The sequence below is a fragment of the Gossypium hirsutum genome, chromosome A13 (genome assembly GCF_007990345.1).
Source record: "Gossypium hirsutum isolate 1008001.06 chromosome A13, Gossypium_hirsutum_v2.1, whole genome shotgun sequence".
Taxonomy (NCBI): domain Eukaryota; kingdom Viridiplantae; phylum Streptophyta; class Magnoliopsida; order Malvales; family Malvaceae; genus Gossypium; species Gossypium hirsutum.
Genome location: NC_053436.1, coordinates 89,581,443 through 89,598,254, shown reverse-complemented (window position 1 = coordinate 89,598,254; position 16,812 = coordinate 89,581,443). Strand labels below are relative to the sequence as shown.

Here is a 16,812-nt window from a genome sequence, read left to right as displayed (position 1 = left end):
GAAGCTCAGATGCAGTCATTTTAACTTGTTGTATGTGTTCTGTTTGTGGTTTCTAGATTGGGGTTGATTGTAAATTTGATTAAATTAGATGGATGATCTTAATTTTTGTGGTGATATGTTGAGCTATTAATATTTGATAATATACCTGCGATCTAATCTATTAACTTTGCTTACTAATTTAGCATATTAAATTCCCCTGTCTTCATAAATTCCATAGCATTTTGCTTTATTGATCATACAGTTCCTAACTTTTCTCCTTTAGCAGCATGATTTTTTGTCTGCAAGATTTTGTCTTTATCTGGGATTCTTAAAACATGGATGAAGTGAGTGTAGTGATTCATTTATGATTTTCTAGCTTACATTTTAAGTTAAATCGTTCGTGTTTGCTTTTGTTGGCATTAATTATGAATTTAGGATTATGTCACTTTGCCATAGTATTGAAAGTAATTAGTTTTTGTAGTACCAAAGGAAGGTGTTTGATGAATCCTTGTTTTAATGGCTGTATTTACAATGGGACTGCTATTGCAGCATGCATCATTTGAAAGTGGGGATAAGCTCAACGAGGGTGTTTTTTTTCCTTAATAATGGGGTTTACTTTTGGTGGGGATAATGAGAAAGCAGAAAAGAAAAAGGTGGAATCGCGCTACTCTTGCTATTGTGGGGATTTTATTGAAGAGAGGAGCTCACAATGTGGAGTTGGAGGAAACGTTATTTTGAGGAAACCATAGCATAGCAAATCGGATCTCTTATCGGATCATACACAAAAATAATTTTCTTATTTTTATCAAACCCTAATGTTATCTTAATTATTATAAAGTTGTTTTGACTTTAATACATATCATTACTATCTAACTTTCATTTTCACATTACCTTTTAGTAACTATAACTCTATAGTCGAGTCTTACCTGCAATTGTTGGAACCTTGCCAACTTCTTTTTTTTTTTTTTTTCGTTTTTCTTCCAACTTCATGCATGCGTTGGTGAGTAAATGTATACTCTATGGGAAGGAGACGCAATTTAAGAATCCAACAATCTTTGCTGCCTCCATCATGTCTGAAGGATTAGCCCCCCTAGCTTTTGCCTCCTTCATAACATCTTACACCCTCAAACTTTATTATTGGTCCAAACTCCTCCTCTTCCACCGTTACCATTATTGAACTTACCATTTCCAAACTTCTTTCCTAATACTACTCTCACTCCTTTCCTTTGTTTCTTTCCACGTCGCGGCCTCAAGTTGTTGAGCCAAGCATAAAATCACTACCCTTTGTCTCTTCTTCACTGAAAAAACAAATCTTTTACCACCCTTTTTAACATAAAATCTTCACTTCTCATAAATTCGTTAAATCGACATCCTTCTTAACATTCACCAAATGTGACCACCGACAATCCAAAACCGGACACTTTTTTTGTTGTTGTGCGGACAAACAGTTGAAACTGCAAAAAAAGCCTTCGTTTAGGCGGCTATAAAAATGAATGCTTTGAAGAACATTGGCGCATGTAGTTTGAGTGGTGGGTTTGTAAAAATTGATACGTTAGATCTTATAGAATGAAATAGGGACATTACATTATCTGTATTTTTTAAAAATAGTTTTATGTTATATCATTATTTTTATTTTAAAGAATTAAATTTAATTGAAAATTTTAAAATTTAGAATGAAATTATTAGTGTGATATAAAACTATTGGAAATGAATAATATTCTTATTTCATGCAATTTTTTTTACCCTAATAAGAAAGGATGGTATGAAATAGGGTTGCCACATCATCTTGTATCTCTTTTCAATTATTTAATGATATTTTAACAATTTTTTTATATTATTGATACATAATTTTAATAATTTTTTAACATGAATTTTAAATCTCAAACTTTAAATCCTAAACTTTGAATCTGAACTCAAATTTAAATTAAAAGGCTTTGAACCAAATGTCAAGATTTGAATTTAAGATTTATGGTTCAAGTTTCGAGCTTAGGTTCAAGTTTGAGCTCGAGATTTAAGGTTCGAATTCAAAATTCAATGTTAAATATTCAAATTAAAAATTACCAAAATTATGTATTAATAACGTGAAAAAGAAAAAGATATACAAGATTACGTGGAGCGCTTATTACATACCATCTTTTCTCCACTGTGATTGGCTTTCAATTTTCACTTCACAACTATCGGTGTAACTTTTGCGAAATAGAAGAAATAAAAACTAAAGTCTTATTTCTTCTGCACTCGTCTTTTCCTTGTGTTTTCTCTGAAATTTTTTATTGTTTCATGTCAGATTCTCCTATGAGGGGCCAACGCCATTTTCTTCTTCTGAAAAAAAGAACAGAACCAGAGACAAATCACCCACGACAGCATTCGTGAAATTGAAAAAAAAAAAAAAGAAGATGCACTTCAAAGTCGGCAGACGACAGTTACTTTGTTATTTATTTATTTTTGTTTTATTTGGTATATGTGGAAAAAACCCCGAAAAAAAGAAAAGAAAAGCACGTCTCAATGATGTGATAAAGCAAGGAGGGACAGGTCATGGCAAGCTTATCCTCCCATTTGAATGTAACACAAGCTGTATTATTCATTAAAAATGGAAGAATATTATTAAAGTAAGGGAGATAAAATTATGTATCGCGCGACTCCTCCGGTCTCATTTTATAAGAAGGGATTAAATTATATATCGCGCGACTCCGACAGTCTCATTTTATAAGAAGGGAAGAAAATCGCGCATTCCATCTCGACTGCGAGTGCGACGAAACCATGCATATGCATGTCATATTGTCCCTTATATGTAGACTACCAAGATGGAGGAGGCAACATTTGGAACTTTTATGGCTACTACTCTTTGGAATAATGGATTTCCTTCTGGTTACCACCCAATCATTTAGAAATTCACATTCACTCGACTTAAACATTAAATGATAGGCCAAGTTCGAAAGGAGCACTTACCTCCTTCTTCAACCTACACTTTAACCTTAGTTGCGCAATAAGATTAGCTTTCATGAGATTAAAAATTATAGTAAGTTATTATAATAATGAGATTAAAATATGTGTTTGGATTCAAATATAACTATAATGTTTAAGTGAGAATATATATACTATCATGCTTATGGTCACATCAATACTGTTAATATTTTAAAATTTAGTCAATTTTTTAAGTGAAAGCAAACAAATTAACTAAAATTTAAAAATTGAAGACCAAATTTCTTTAAAAAAGAATAAATATTAGAAGCTAAATTTATCTAGTTATAAATGTAAAGTAGGATACGGTACAGGAGTTTTTGTTTGCCCAGTGGGGCTTTTTACCGCAGTTGAAAATTGCAGGTGCAGCTGCAAAACCGCAATGCACCATAGGGTTTCCAAACACCATATTTTGTTATAGTGAGAAGGAATAAAGAGGTATATACAACCCCAACAAAAATAAGGTTATATTTGTGAAATAAAAAAGTTAGTAGCTTCAATGGAATTACAATTTCAGTGGGTGATGTTTATCCAAAGGAAAACTTGTGAATGTTGACACCTACCACGGAATTATCAATAATACACGCCATCACTGCCACTTCACGTTTTCTTCTCTTGCATGGCTTCACAATCTTACAAGCAAATGGGATATGTGTCAAACCATTGTTTTGCCTTTCATTCTTTATTTTGCCACCTTTACATATACATATTTATGATTACATTTCATTATCCCATGCACTCACCCTTTTCCCACGCGTCCATTATTAGATTATATTACTCAACTATTCTAATGAGAGACAAGAAGGTCGAAAATTTTTGGATTAAAAATTAAATTATATATGTTTACAATATTAAAAATGTAATTTTATCATTTAAATAGTCTATGTTCTTATAATTTTTAAAAGAATAAATTAATTTTTATTATTTTTAGGAGGTTAAAGTACAATTTCATCATTACTAATTTTAAATTTTATAAATTATAAAGGAACTTAAATGGAAAATTTTTTATTTTAAGAAGACCGGCCTCTACCTGCCCTTTAAGGCAAAGCAGGAATTTTTTTAGGGGGACGAAATGAATTTTTAATTTTTAATAGTTTATATCTTTATAATTTTTAAATGATTAAATTAAATTTTCATAATTTTAGAGGGGCCAAAGTATAAATTTACCTTTACTAATTTAAAATTTTAAAATTTTCTAAAAGATCACAATAACAATTTTTCATTTTAGGGGGCCGGGCCTCTACCAACTCCCTTGGACTCGCCTCTGGCTTAGCCATTAATTCTAATCAACACTTAATTCAATAAACAAACCCTTTTAAAGTCACCTAACTTTCACTTAAATTTTAATTTAATCCTTTTTTTATCACCCTTAATAATTTATTTTTAATTAAGTTAATTGAGATAATAAAGATTTTTCCTTCTTTAATTGATTTTTTTTAAATATGAAATAATTTTAAAATTTGTGATTAGTATATATATTTTTTAATTAATTTATAGAATCCGAAAAAATTATTAAACTCGTTTCACGGCTGTACTACAGTTTTCACGTTTCCTTGTCGTGCGACATGCGAAGGTTCACAAGGGACAGCGAGCGATGACCGTTGACTAATAGAGAGACTGTTGAAATTGAAGGTGAGCATTTAAAATATGAGGAGCGTTTCAACTACGCTGGAGAGTACAGATTCTGAGATTCAACGTGCGATGCGCCTAATTTCATTATCAGAAAAGAAAACAAAAATGAAAAAGAAAATGGGCGCGCGATTCCTACCTTTATGGTGGTGACCTTTTAAAGTCAGTCCATCAACACAAGACCTCACTATAGCATTTTTCTATTTCGGAATTCGGATAATGGAACAAGATATACGGGGAATAAGAATTACTAAAAATTGTGTAAAAATTAAAGATCTAGAATATTGATGTGTATTTAAAATTATATGTAGAAACTAATTAATTATAATAACAAATTAAATATGTGAAATATGTAAATAAAAAATTAGATTAAATTATGAGTAAAAATGATATTTAAATACATAAATATATTAAATACAATATTAAATGCACTACAATTATTTATCATGGTTTTGTCATCAATTATCTAGTTGACTTGTAACACCAACTTAATTAACAACATTAAGTAAATTGTGCATATTAAAAATATATAATAAACAAAGAGTGACTTTTTAATTGCATATAATGCTCTCAAGTTCTCAATTTTCCGATAATGATGGGGAGGGAGTTCCTCATTCCGACGGTGATCGTAACACAAAAAAAGTGAGATTTAAAGAATCTGTGGCTGAAGAAGATATCTCTATGGCGGTAGATACTGAACCACAACAGATTATTTCATGGAAAGACAAACTTCTAGGGAATCATGTTGATGGCCCTATTTCAGATCGTCTTATGACACCTGAGGGGAATGACAATGATTTTGTCTTACTGGATGGAGACGTTAATACCTCCATCATTGATGGGATCCCTGCTATCGAATTTTCAGACAGGATCAAGGAAATCTTTTTCAAAGAAATGGAACTGACGGTTATCGTCAAACTTTTAGGGAGAAACATTGGATACAATACCCTTTATAATCGTATTCTTTTTCTTTGGAAACCAGTTCATTCTATTTGTCTAATGGATATCGCTAACGGGTATTTTTTGGTGAAATTTCAGGATACAGGAGATTATAACAAGGCATTGTCTCAGGGCCCATGGACAGTTTATGGCCAGTATCTAACTGTACAACGCTGGTCTAGATATTTTAATCCTTTGCAACCTTACCCGAGTGTAGTCTTAACTTGGATTCGCCTGCCAAATCTACCAGGACACCTGTATAAAAGGAAGATTATCGAGGCTATCGGAGGCCTCATTGGGAAAGTTGTCAAGCTGGATACTCAGACGGATAACCAGATCAGAGGGCGATATGCAAGACTAGCTGTCTACATTAACTTGGACAAACCCCTGATCTCACAAGTTCTAATTGATGGCCTTATTCAACGAGTTGAATATGAAGCTCTTCCGACCGTTTGTTTTGAATGTGGCAAATATGGTCATGTCAAAGAAATGTGTACCTCAGCTGTGTTGAATTAGAACTCCTCTGATGTGGGAAAATCGACGGAGGTTTCTCAGGATGTGCCGATGGTTGGGGAGGGATCCTTTCCGTCTGAGATTTCGAATGGAGGAAATTCTAGTTCAGATGGCAAAGTGAAAGGGCCAGACTTTGGGCCATGGATGGTAGTGGAAAGGAGATCTTCACGGCGAGGAAAGCGTGAGTCTAAAAAAGAAAATCCGGTGACTCATGAAAAGAAGGAAATTGGATCTAGGTTTTCGGTGCTTTTAGGGGAGGATGATTTGGGGGTTGATTCGGCGCTGGTGAATGAAGGGTTTTTAGAAAGTGGAAAAAGAGATAATGTGGCTGATAGTATAATGAATAGGAACGTTAGGGGTTTTAATAGGGCTGGTAATTCAGTAGAGAAATCAGACCATAATCTGAACAAGGGGATGGGCCTTTCTACAAGGTCTAGTCCAAGTAGGAATTCGATCAATAAGGAAAAGGAGCCACTGGGTCAAAATTCTACAACTTATCTTGACAAAAGCTTAGGGAAAAGGCCTATGGGGCAGAATGGGGTTGTGGAAATTAATGGGGGACCTATCTTTAATTTAGCCAATTCTAACTCATCTGTCTCTGTTTTCGCAGGCCAGCAGAAGGTTAATCCAAAATCAATTTATTTGGATGGTGTTTCAAACCAAGCATCTCTGGAGGTTACCACCCAAGGAACTAAAGAAGCTGCAATTTTAGAAAAAATAAAAGCGCACTATAATCCCATTTTTGATGAATCCGAGGGATTTATTGTTCCTATTTTAGACAATAGCCTTGACCCCGGTAAGCACTCTGCTGTTAGTTTTAATAATAAAATTTTAACTCAACAGGATAATTTGGATTCAAGGAATATAGAGGGTTTGGTCTCAAACTTAGAGCCGAATTCGAGTGTTCCCAAAGGTTGAAGAGGTGGGGGAAATAATAAGGGGACTCGAAGTTTTCGAAGAACTTATTTTGCTTTACGAGGCCGAGGAAACCGCTTTAAATCTTCTGGAAGCTCGTGTGTTCCCTTAGCTGAAACTATGGAGTCTATGGCAGAATTAATTTCATCTCAAATTTTTAATGAAGCTTCGAGTGTTGAGGCTGATGGTACAAGGACCATGCCCGATAACAACCCCGGCCTTGATTGATAAGGTATTTTTCTCTAACCTTTCTAATTTTTTTCTAATAAATATATCTATCTTTTCATGGAATTGTCAAGGTTGTGCAAATGTTAAATTCCTCCGCATTTTTCGGGAATATAACACGAAATACAAATCGGATATTATAAGCTTGCTTGAACCAAGAGTCAGTGGAACCAAGGCTGACAGTATCATTGCCAAGTAAGGGTTCTAGTATTCTCACCGAGTGGAAGCTATTGGCTACTCAAGGGGCATTTGGATTGGATGGAAGGATTCTATTCATCTTGAAGTGGTTCACAATTTCCCACAATTCATCCTGTCTCAGGTTTGGTCCTTATCTTTGTCTTTTCCTATTTTCATCGCTTTTGTTTATGGCAGCCCCAATAGATAAAGGCGTCAATTTCTTTGGAGCGAGTTAAGGAAGTCCATTCCTTTGGGCCAAAGCCCTTGGATTGCTGTTGGAGATTTCAACACAATTCTCTCCTCTTCTGAGAAATTCGGAGGTCTATCTAGGGGTAAGAGATGCCCCTATTTCGGTAATTTTGTTGATTCAGCCGAGCTTTATGACTTGGGCTTCAAAGGCCCTCCTTTCACCTAGCATAGGGGAGTTTTGTTTGAAAGGCTTGACCGTGCTTTGGCTAATAAAGTCTGGCTTTGTAATTTTCCTAACTATATGGTGACACATCTTCCCAAGATTAAGTCAGATCATCTCCCTCTCCTCATTTCTTTGAATCCGACTATTTCTCTTCCGAGGAGAAGGCCTTTTAGGTTTTTGGCTGGTTGGATTGAGCATTCGAATTTTGATAGGTTTTTAAAATAAAAATGGGATTATTCTGGCAATATGACCGAATCTCTTGGAAAGATCACTTTAGATTTGAAGGATTGGAATAGACAAGTTTATGGCAATCTCTTCGCTAGGAAAGAAGATCTTTTCAAAAGGATTGCTAATATTCAGAAGCTAAGGGATTTCTCGGGATCTTATCATCTTGATCAAGTGGATTTGTCTCTCCGGCAAGAACTCGAGGATGTTTTGCACCACGAAGAACTTCTGTGGAAGCAAAAAGCGATATGTGACTGATTAAGTTTGGAGACCGGAATACGAAATTTTTTCATACTCGTACTCTGATGAGGAGGAAAAATAATCGTGTTACTGCTATTCGAAACTCTGATGGCAATTGGATTTATGAAACTGAGGATATTGAAGATGAGGCTAACAAGTTTTTTCAAAAACTGTATAGAGATATTCCTGCACCTATGAGAACTTTACCTCAGAGCGGTTTTCCTCAACTTGATCCAGCTGATATTAGTTTTTTAGAAAGGCCAGTGATGAATGAGGAGATTAAGAAGGCTATGTTTGATATGGCTCCATTGAAAGCTCCAAGCAGCGATGGTTTTCATGTGTTGTTTTTCCAGAAGCATAGGACACTTTAGGAGAAGCGATTTGTGATTGGGTTCGGAAGGTTTTTGACGGAAATCTTATTGATTCTGATTTAAATAATACTTTGATTGTTCTTATTCCAAAGATTCAGAATCCGAAAAATTTTGGTCATTTTCGGCCTATTAGTTTGTGTTCTGTTCTCTATAAGTTAACGATGAAGGTTGTCGCGAACCGATTCAAACTTATCTTCCCTAATATCATTACTCCAGAACAAGTTGGTTTTATTGATGGAAGGAACATTAATGAGAATATTATTATTGCTCAAGAGATGATACATACCATGAAGAGCCAGAAGAAACGAAAATGGATGGCTATTAAAATCGACTTGGAAAAGGCTTAGGACAGAGTCAAATAGGAATTCATTGAAGTTTCTCTCCGAGCGGTAGGTATCCCTGATTATCTTATTAATGTTATTATGTCTTCTATCTCTAATGTCTTTATGCAGGTCATGTGGAATGGAGTTCCCTTATCTAAATTCAGACCTGTTAGAGGAATCCGGCAATGGTGCTCCCTCTTCCCTTACCTTTTTGTACTTTGTATGGAGTGTCTTGGTCACTCAATTTAATCTGCTATTTCGGAAGGTAAATGGAACCCTATTCGATTATCTCAAAATGGGCCTGCTATTTCGCACTTATTTTTTGCAGATGACTTGGTTATATTTAGTAAAGCTGATTCAAGACATGGTGAAGTTTTAAAGTCCATCATGGACGATTTCTGTTCGCTGTCTGGACACAAAATTAATGCGAGGAAGACTAATATCTTTTTCTCAAAAGGAGTAGATGAATCTATGGTGAATATGATTAGTAATATATTTGGATTTCAACAGGTTCACAATCTTGGTCATTATCTTGGAGTTCTGCTCTTTCACCAAAGGGTTACCAGCAGTACTCTTCGGTTTATAGTGGAGAAAGTTCATAGTAAACTCCAAAATTGGGAAGCCAAAAAGCTCTCTTTAGCGGGGCGTGTTACTTTAGCACAATCTGTCCTTCTATCTATACCCAGCTACTTCATGCAAACCATGATGATTCCTAGGAGAATTCGCGACGAGATTGAAAGTCTGGTCAAACATTTCATTTGGGGGTCTTTTGAAAGGAAAAGAAAGATGCCTTTGATTGGTTGGGAGTCTATCTGCCAACCAAAAATGTGTGGAGGCTTAGGGCTAAGGAAACTTCGAGATCAAAATCTATCTTTTTTAATGAAACTGGGCTTCAAACTAGTGTCAGACAAGGAGGTTTTTTGGGTTCGTGTCTTAAGGTCGAAGTATCAAGTGAAGGATGAGGTACCAGAACGCATTGACAGGCCTAGGTGCTCTTTTTTGTGGAAATCTCTCTCCAAAATATGGTTGTTATTTTATGAGAAATTACTTTGGTCTATTGGAGATGGTCACAAAATCCGTTGTTGGATGGATAGTTGGATTCCTAGAATTGGTCCTCTATGTCGTTACATTCCCCCCAACATCAATATGGACCCTAATTGTCTTCTTCATGAAATGATCTCTGAGGATGGCTCGTGGAACCTTAATCTTTTTCGGGTTTGGGTACCGAAAAATGTGATTCAAGCTATTAAGGGCATCCCTCCTCCTCACTTTTTAGAAGGTCTTGATAGAATCGCGTGGAGTCATACTGCGTATAAAGCCCTTAAAGAATGAGACTGGAATTTGAGAGGTGAGAAATGGAAGATTGTTTAGAAGTATCCTGGTCCTCAACGAGTTCGCATTTTTCTTTGGACGACTGTACAAGGAAGACTGCTTAGTAATGTTGAAAGATTTAGGAGGGGACTTTCGGATGATCCATCTTGTCATATCTGCGGGCATGATTCGGAGGATGTTTTACATATTCTTCGTGACTGCCCTGCTGCTAAGGATGTTTGGGCTCAGGTTAATCCAGGTAAGTATTTTCCTAATTTTTTCTCCACACTTTCTCAAGATTGGATTCTTCACAATTTGCAGGTTAATGGCTTGATTTATGAAGGGGGAGCTAATTGGGCTTGTCTTTTTGGTCTCTTGAGTTGGCGTATTTGGAAAAATTGGAATTTATACATTTTTAATGGAAAACCTTGGAGTTCAAAGGAAATGGTCCAAGGATCGTATAGCTGGGCTTTGCAGTTCTTCTCTACATCTCAAGTTGATGCATCATTAGGCATCAAGACTACCTCTGAAGCACATTTCTCTGAGGAACGAGTGTATCTTAACACTGATGGAGCAGTTCACCTGGTTTCTGGCTTTGCTGCAGCTGGGGGCGTCGTTCGTGACAAATCAGGGAACTGGATTACTGGTTTCCATAAATTTCTTGGCAAATGCTCAGTTTTTGATGCGGAACTTTGGGGCATTCTGGATGGCCTCAAACTTGTTCAACTAAGAGGTTATGATCAAGTTATTATTCTTTCGGATTGCTTGGAAGTGGTCAAAGCTATTAATGGCTGCTCCATTACAAATTCAAATTCTGCTCTTATCCGTCGCATCCATAATATTTTATCTCATGAAAGCCAGTGGTCTTTACATTATATTCCAAGAGAACATAATCATGGTGCGGACTATTTAGCCAAACAAGCCTTGTTAGGAAAAGAAAATTTGCAAGTCTTTGATGTTCCTCTTGAAGAAATTCACAGCCTTCTTGATAGGGATAAGTCTATGAGTGTTATACCTACATATTAGTTTGGTTTTGTCTTTCTTGTATCACCAATATATATATATAATAAACATTAAAATCAAGTTTTGGTTAAGTGGTAAATTTAAAGTTTTGCTAATCAAATTTACGCAAATTCAAATTTCACTATTTGCATATTTTTCTTGAGTTTTTTAAATGAAATGACCAAAATAACTTTGAATAATATTATTTATTTTAATTACAAAAGAATATGTTCATAATTTTCTAATTGAGTTCGCCCCAATTAACCCGTGACACCAACTCAGTCAAAGGTTTTATTGATAGTAAGTATAGATATACAATTGATGGAAATAATAAAATGTACATATTAAAATAAAGGTTTGGTTGAGTGGTAAATTTAAAATTTTATCAATTTAATTGTTGTGGGTTTAAATTTCAACATATGTATATTTTTATTGGTTTTTAATAAAATAAAAAGATTAAAGTACCTAAAAAAATATAACTTATTTTAGTTATAGAAAGATATTTTCATAATTTTCTTAATCAAGTTGATGTCCGATGATTTTTTACACCAGCTCAATTAAAGACTTAAATAATAATATAGATATATTTATATTTTATCAATATAGTTTTACAAACTGAAACCACATTAATAATTTTATATTAATTTTAAAATGAATAGTGGCGGTGGGGGAGGTAAAGAGAAAAGTAAAATTTGAGGATAAATTAAGATTATTTATAAATTTTAAGGCTAATTTTTTAAAATTATAACTAAATCAATATAATATGTAAAAATTGAGGGTTAAATTTATTTTTATAACAAATAATAATAAAATAAAAACCGAACCAAATTCACCAACGATTTAAATCGATTCTCAGTTTTTCGGTCTTCTTGTTCCCTAATGATGGAGAAAAAGCACAAAGGAAAAAAAAAATCCACTCTATGACGTGATAACGCAACGTGAGACAGGTTAGGCCAAGCTTGTTCTAAGATTCCTCCCATACCAATGGAAATGTTTACTTATAGAAAGGGTAAATTTCCTATTCGGTTATCCAACTTTTAGTGAGCTTTTATTTTGGTCACCTGAAATGAAATTTTTATAATTTTGTCACTTAACTTTTAGGGTGCTTTCCTTTTAGTCATAGAACTATTAAATCTCTAATAGCGGTTAAATGTATACGTCACATATTAAATCTCTAATGGCGATTAAATGTATACGTCACATAATGTTCATACTTTCATTTTAGTCATCCAATTTTTAGGATGCTTTGATATCTTTTTTTAAAGTATTGGACAAGGTAAAAAAATTAAAAATTAAAGTGAAAAAATGGTAGAAACTAAAATAATGATTTAAAAGTTGTCAAATTGTACTTGTTTACTATCTTGCCGAAAGTTTTAATTTTTTTTCAATATTAAAATTTTAAATTTAAAAATATAACAATTAATTAAATAAGTTATTGAAAATTTTTTATCCCTTAATAGTGTCAACCAAGTTATTACTAGTTTCTATTATTTTTCCTTTTTAATTCTTTCTTTTTTACCCCAATCCTTTAAAAAAGAATATTTTTTGAGTCATTAAAATGAAACAACCTAGAAATTAAATAACCAAAATAAAAATATGAACATAATGTAACATGTACAATTAACTATCATTAATATTTAAAGGTTGAATGGCAAGATTGTAAACCCTAAAATTTGGTTACCAACTAAATAGCTTACCCAACGTAGAAGCTCATTGCAAGAGGAAGGAATATTAAAGGAAGCCGTAGGCCCTATCAAAACATTTGCTGTCTGCCTCGCGATGCTGTTTAATTTTATAAATCGCGAGACTCCTCCGCCAGTCAAGATAAAAAAATCGCGCGATCGTTCTCGATTGCGAGTGCGGCACAACCCTTACGTTATCTCGACTTTTGTGCCTCATATACCATCTATAAATAGGCTGCCAAGGTGAAAGAGACAACATTCGGAACTCCCAGGCTGAGGAAAATTAAGAGACATGAAGGAAGGGGGCAGCACCAATCCAGATAACACACAAAAAATGGTATTCTAATATCCATGTCAAGAAAAACCCTTGTACTTATTGCTTTATTTTCTTTTGGTTTTTAGTATAAATTAATGTAATTATTATGTGAAATTTGTGGGTACACACACAGGGTCAGGTAGGAAAACGAAAAGGGAAAAAAAGGGCAAGTATGAGGGAATTGAAAGCAGAGATGGCAATGATTTGTGAAGAACAAAACAGGCTGAGAGAAGGGCAAAAAGAAGTCCACCAAAAGTTCTTGAAAATTCAATCCAGGTTCTCCTTACTGCGTGAACAAGGAAACTCTGCTTTGTTTTTCCAGTAGTCTCTATGCATGCTACTCGTCTATTGTTTTCACCTTTACTTTTAAGTTCAGTTTAGAATAATGGATTTGGATCCGGTGATTATATGTTTCACACAGTATAATGCTGTATTTATTTCATATTATGATTTCCATTTGGTTATTATTATATATGATTTCATATTACCCAAATCTACAACATATTTGACATCCAGAAATTAGTATTGTTCAAGAAAATTTATAAATTAAAAATAATCTTGATAAATTTTAAAATTATACATAAACTTTGATTTAATGCGCAGTTGTATATATAAACTTTAATTTAATATAATTATACACATGAAATTTTAATTGTGATTCAAATGTATACTTGAAACTTTAATTTTGATTTAATTATACACATTTAAATAAATAAATACATTAATTTATTTTCATATTTGATAAATATAATTATTTATGTACGCAATATATAAACATGAGATAATGTTATATCAATAATTGTGTTAATAATTTATAAAAATTGAATCAAATCAAAATTTCATGTATAAAATTGTACAAAATTAAAATTTATGTATACAATTATATATTAAATTATAGTAAAAATTAAAATTCAAAGTCGAGGTGATTGTTTTGACTTAAATTCGAAGTCTTCAATTTTACAAAACTAAAACAAAATTAAAATTTAAAATTCACGCAATTATTTTTCTTTCTAAAAGTAACATCCCGAAAGCAAAGTCAATTGCCAAAAACTAAGATTCACTCTACCCCTTGATATGGAATGAGCTACTCATTCGATCACTTCTTTTAAGAAATAGCAAAATGAATGGCATATACATATTCTCCTTAAAGAGATGCTAATCGAGTCATTAGTATAATAACAAAAGATAAGTTCTGATTAACATTAGATCAAGAGTTTCTGGGCATCCCCTCTAATAAAGAAAAATGCTGAGGCAGTGTGCATGTCTTTTGTAGCTTATGTTACAGGATGGTTCACTAACATAAAGCAATGGTCAAAGCTTTCTCATTGACACCTCAAGGACCACCTTTCAAACCCTAATATTTTTATCTCCTTCACCATTTGTAATGTATGGAAAACAAATAGTTCACACCTTTAAGCAAAATTTGCTTCTGAACAAATAAAAATTCCATTGATCTAAAAGAATTTATAGTTAAATGTTTTGTGAAATTTTAACTGTAAATTTATGCATGGATTCTTAATTCAAATTTTTTTTTTTGTTTAATTCCCTCCATGTAAGAGATTTTGAGTTTTTGTTGGGATAGAGATGAAACTAATGTCAAATGTTAATGGGGCCAATTCATATTTAAATTTACAAATTTATATTTACAAATTTATAGTATTTTTAGGAGTAAGAAAACTTGGAGCCAATTAATTTTTAAATTTAGATATTTATAGTCTTTACTTAGTATTGTTAAGAGAAAACAAATAGAGGCAACCTACAATCAACGTAGTTTCATCTGTAATGAATTTTAAAACTGTTCCATATTTAAGGAAAGAATTGAACCTTTAGTTATTAAAATAAGAAAGATTATTATTATCTCACTTAATCTCGTAATTAATTTATATTGTTCTTTTAATTGGCAGCTTTTGAAGATTTTTTTTCAAACTATCTAAGCAATAAAAACATATAGAAGGACTTATATTTTACAAGATAAGTTGGAGTTGGCCAAAGAGTTCCAAAGATTAAAAAGAGTAGAGTAGGCGTATCAGGATAAATGGTCTAAGATAATTCTTTGGGGATATTTTTGAAGTTGAAGATAATACCTATAAACGTGATTGACATGTTGGCCATTTATTCCAATGGAAATGTTGACTTGAATTATTGAGTGAAAAAGTGTCAGAAACGCACATGTTACATTTAGGAACTATTTCGAGTTAGTGCCTATTAATGATTGGAAGAGAGAGCAATATTTATGTAAAGATGAGGCTGCTACTAGTGAACTTTAGAGGTAGGCAGGTTTAAATTTTTTTGTATTATAATTATTATAGTAAATTGTTTCTTTAATCAACACCTTGAATTACGTTAACAATTTTATTCAATAGATTCTACATTTGTTATTACTATTGTTATGCCTATTACAATTATGAATATTACACCAACCCATTAGCCCAAGAAAGTTAATTATGAGAATCTTATTTATAAATAATAACAATGCATCTAAATACTTAATTTTGTCCGAATTTACGATTAAAAATTTATCAGACTTTAAAATTGTTGGATGAGAGCTACTAAACGATTTCGAATTGAAATTGATTTTTATTTCAAAGTCAAGTAAAATTAGCTTGGAAATTAAAATCAAATTTAAACTTTGAGACGAAGACTAAATCAAATTGATTTTACAAGTTTTGTGCTTGAATTGGATTTTGCAATTATATACATTCACCCATTGTAAAATCATGGTGTTATTATAAAAGGAAAAATAATTTTGATTTGATTTTTTCACAATTATATACCACAAACAATGGAAAGAATATTATGATTTCTTTTGGTAAATAATCAAAGGATTACATAAAAGTGTTCATAAATAAAATGTTAAGAGTACTTTCTTCTTTCAAGACCTCTTTAATTTTTATAGAGGGGGTCCTCAAACATGTGCAAAACTTCATCATTCGAGAGAGTCATTTTTGCTAAAGCATCAACGGAACATATCTCAAGGACCACCTTTCTTCATTAGCTAGTATTTGTTGAATCCTTCTTATAAGAGTGGATTTTGGTCCTTCAGTCTTGCTATCACTGACTTGATCCTTCAAATCGGGTGTGTGATAAATCTAAATATTGGAGAGATGAAAGCTCACTCAAAGATAATAAAATGCTATCATTCAAGTTATTGTAACTTGTGGATGATAGTTTTCCAAAGCCTATAAAAGTGTTCTTTTAAATATATACAAGCAGTTGAGAAGATGGGTGATCGAAAAGTGAGAGAAAATCTAATAGTGGTATTTGTTTACTATATTCCGGACAACATGCAATGGAAAGGATTATGGGCACTGTCGTAACCATTTTTTGAAAAAAACGGGGATCGACTTTGGTTTTGAAAATGGAAACGAAAATTGGGAGTCGCCACCAATCTTTTTAGGTGTGATTGGATCACCTTGTAAAAGTGGTTGTTTTTAATAAATGGTTTAATTTATTTAAACAACAATTTTGGTCCACGTAAATCAAGAAAACAGGTTCGGGAGTCGATTGCGCACGAGGAAGGATTAGCACCCTCGTAACGCCCAAAAATTGGTACCTAGTTGATTAATTAATGTCTTAGTGTCAAAAATTGAAAGCT

The 16,812-nt window shown here is 33.0% G+C and overlaps 1 protein-coding gene and 1 long non-coding RNA gene across 2 annotated transcripts; both read left to right on the top strand.

Annotated features, from left to right (window-relative positions):
- Window positions 1-4,924: 4,924 nt before the first annotated feature.
- On the top strand, window positions 4,925-6,138 carry LOC107895137 (uncharacterized). Its single transcript, XM_016820376.2, has one exon. It carries the CDS (start codon window positions 5,131-5,133, stop codon window positions 6,019-6,021), a length of 891 nt encoding a protein of 296 aa, XP_016675865.1. The 5' UTR covers window positions 4,925-5,130; the 3' UTR covers window positions 6,022-6,138.
- Window positions 6,139-12,907: 6,769 nt separating this feature from the next.
- On the top strand, window positions 12,908-13,659 carry LOC121212260 (uncharacterized). Its single transcript, XR_005907431.1, has 2 exons — window positions 12,908-13,238; window positions 13,351-13,659. It is a non-coding gene; the product is annotated as an uncharacterized lncRNA (long non-coding RNA).
- Window positions 13,660-16,812: the final 3,153 nt, after the last annotated feature.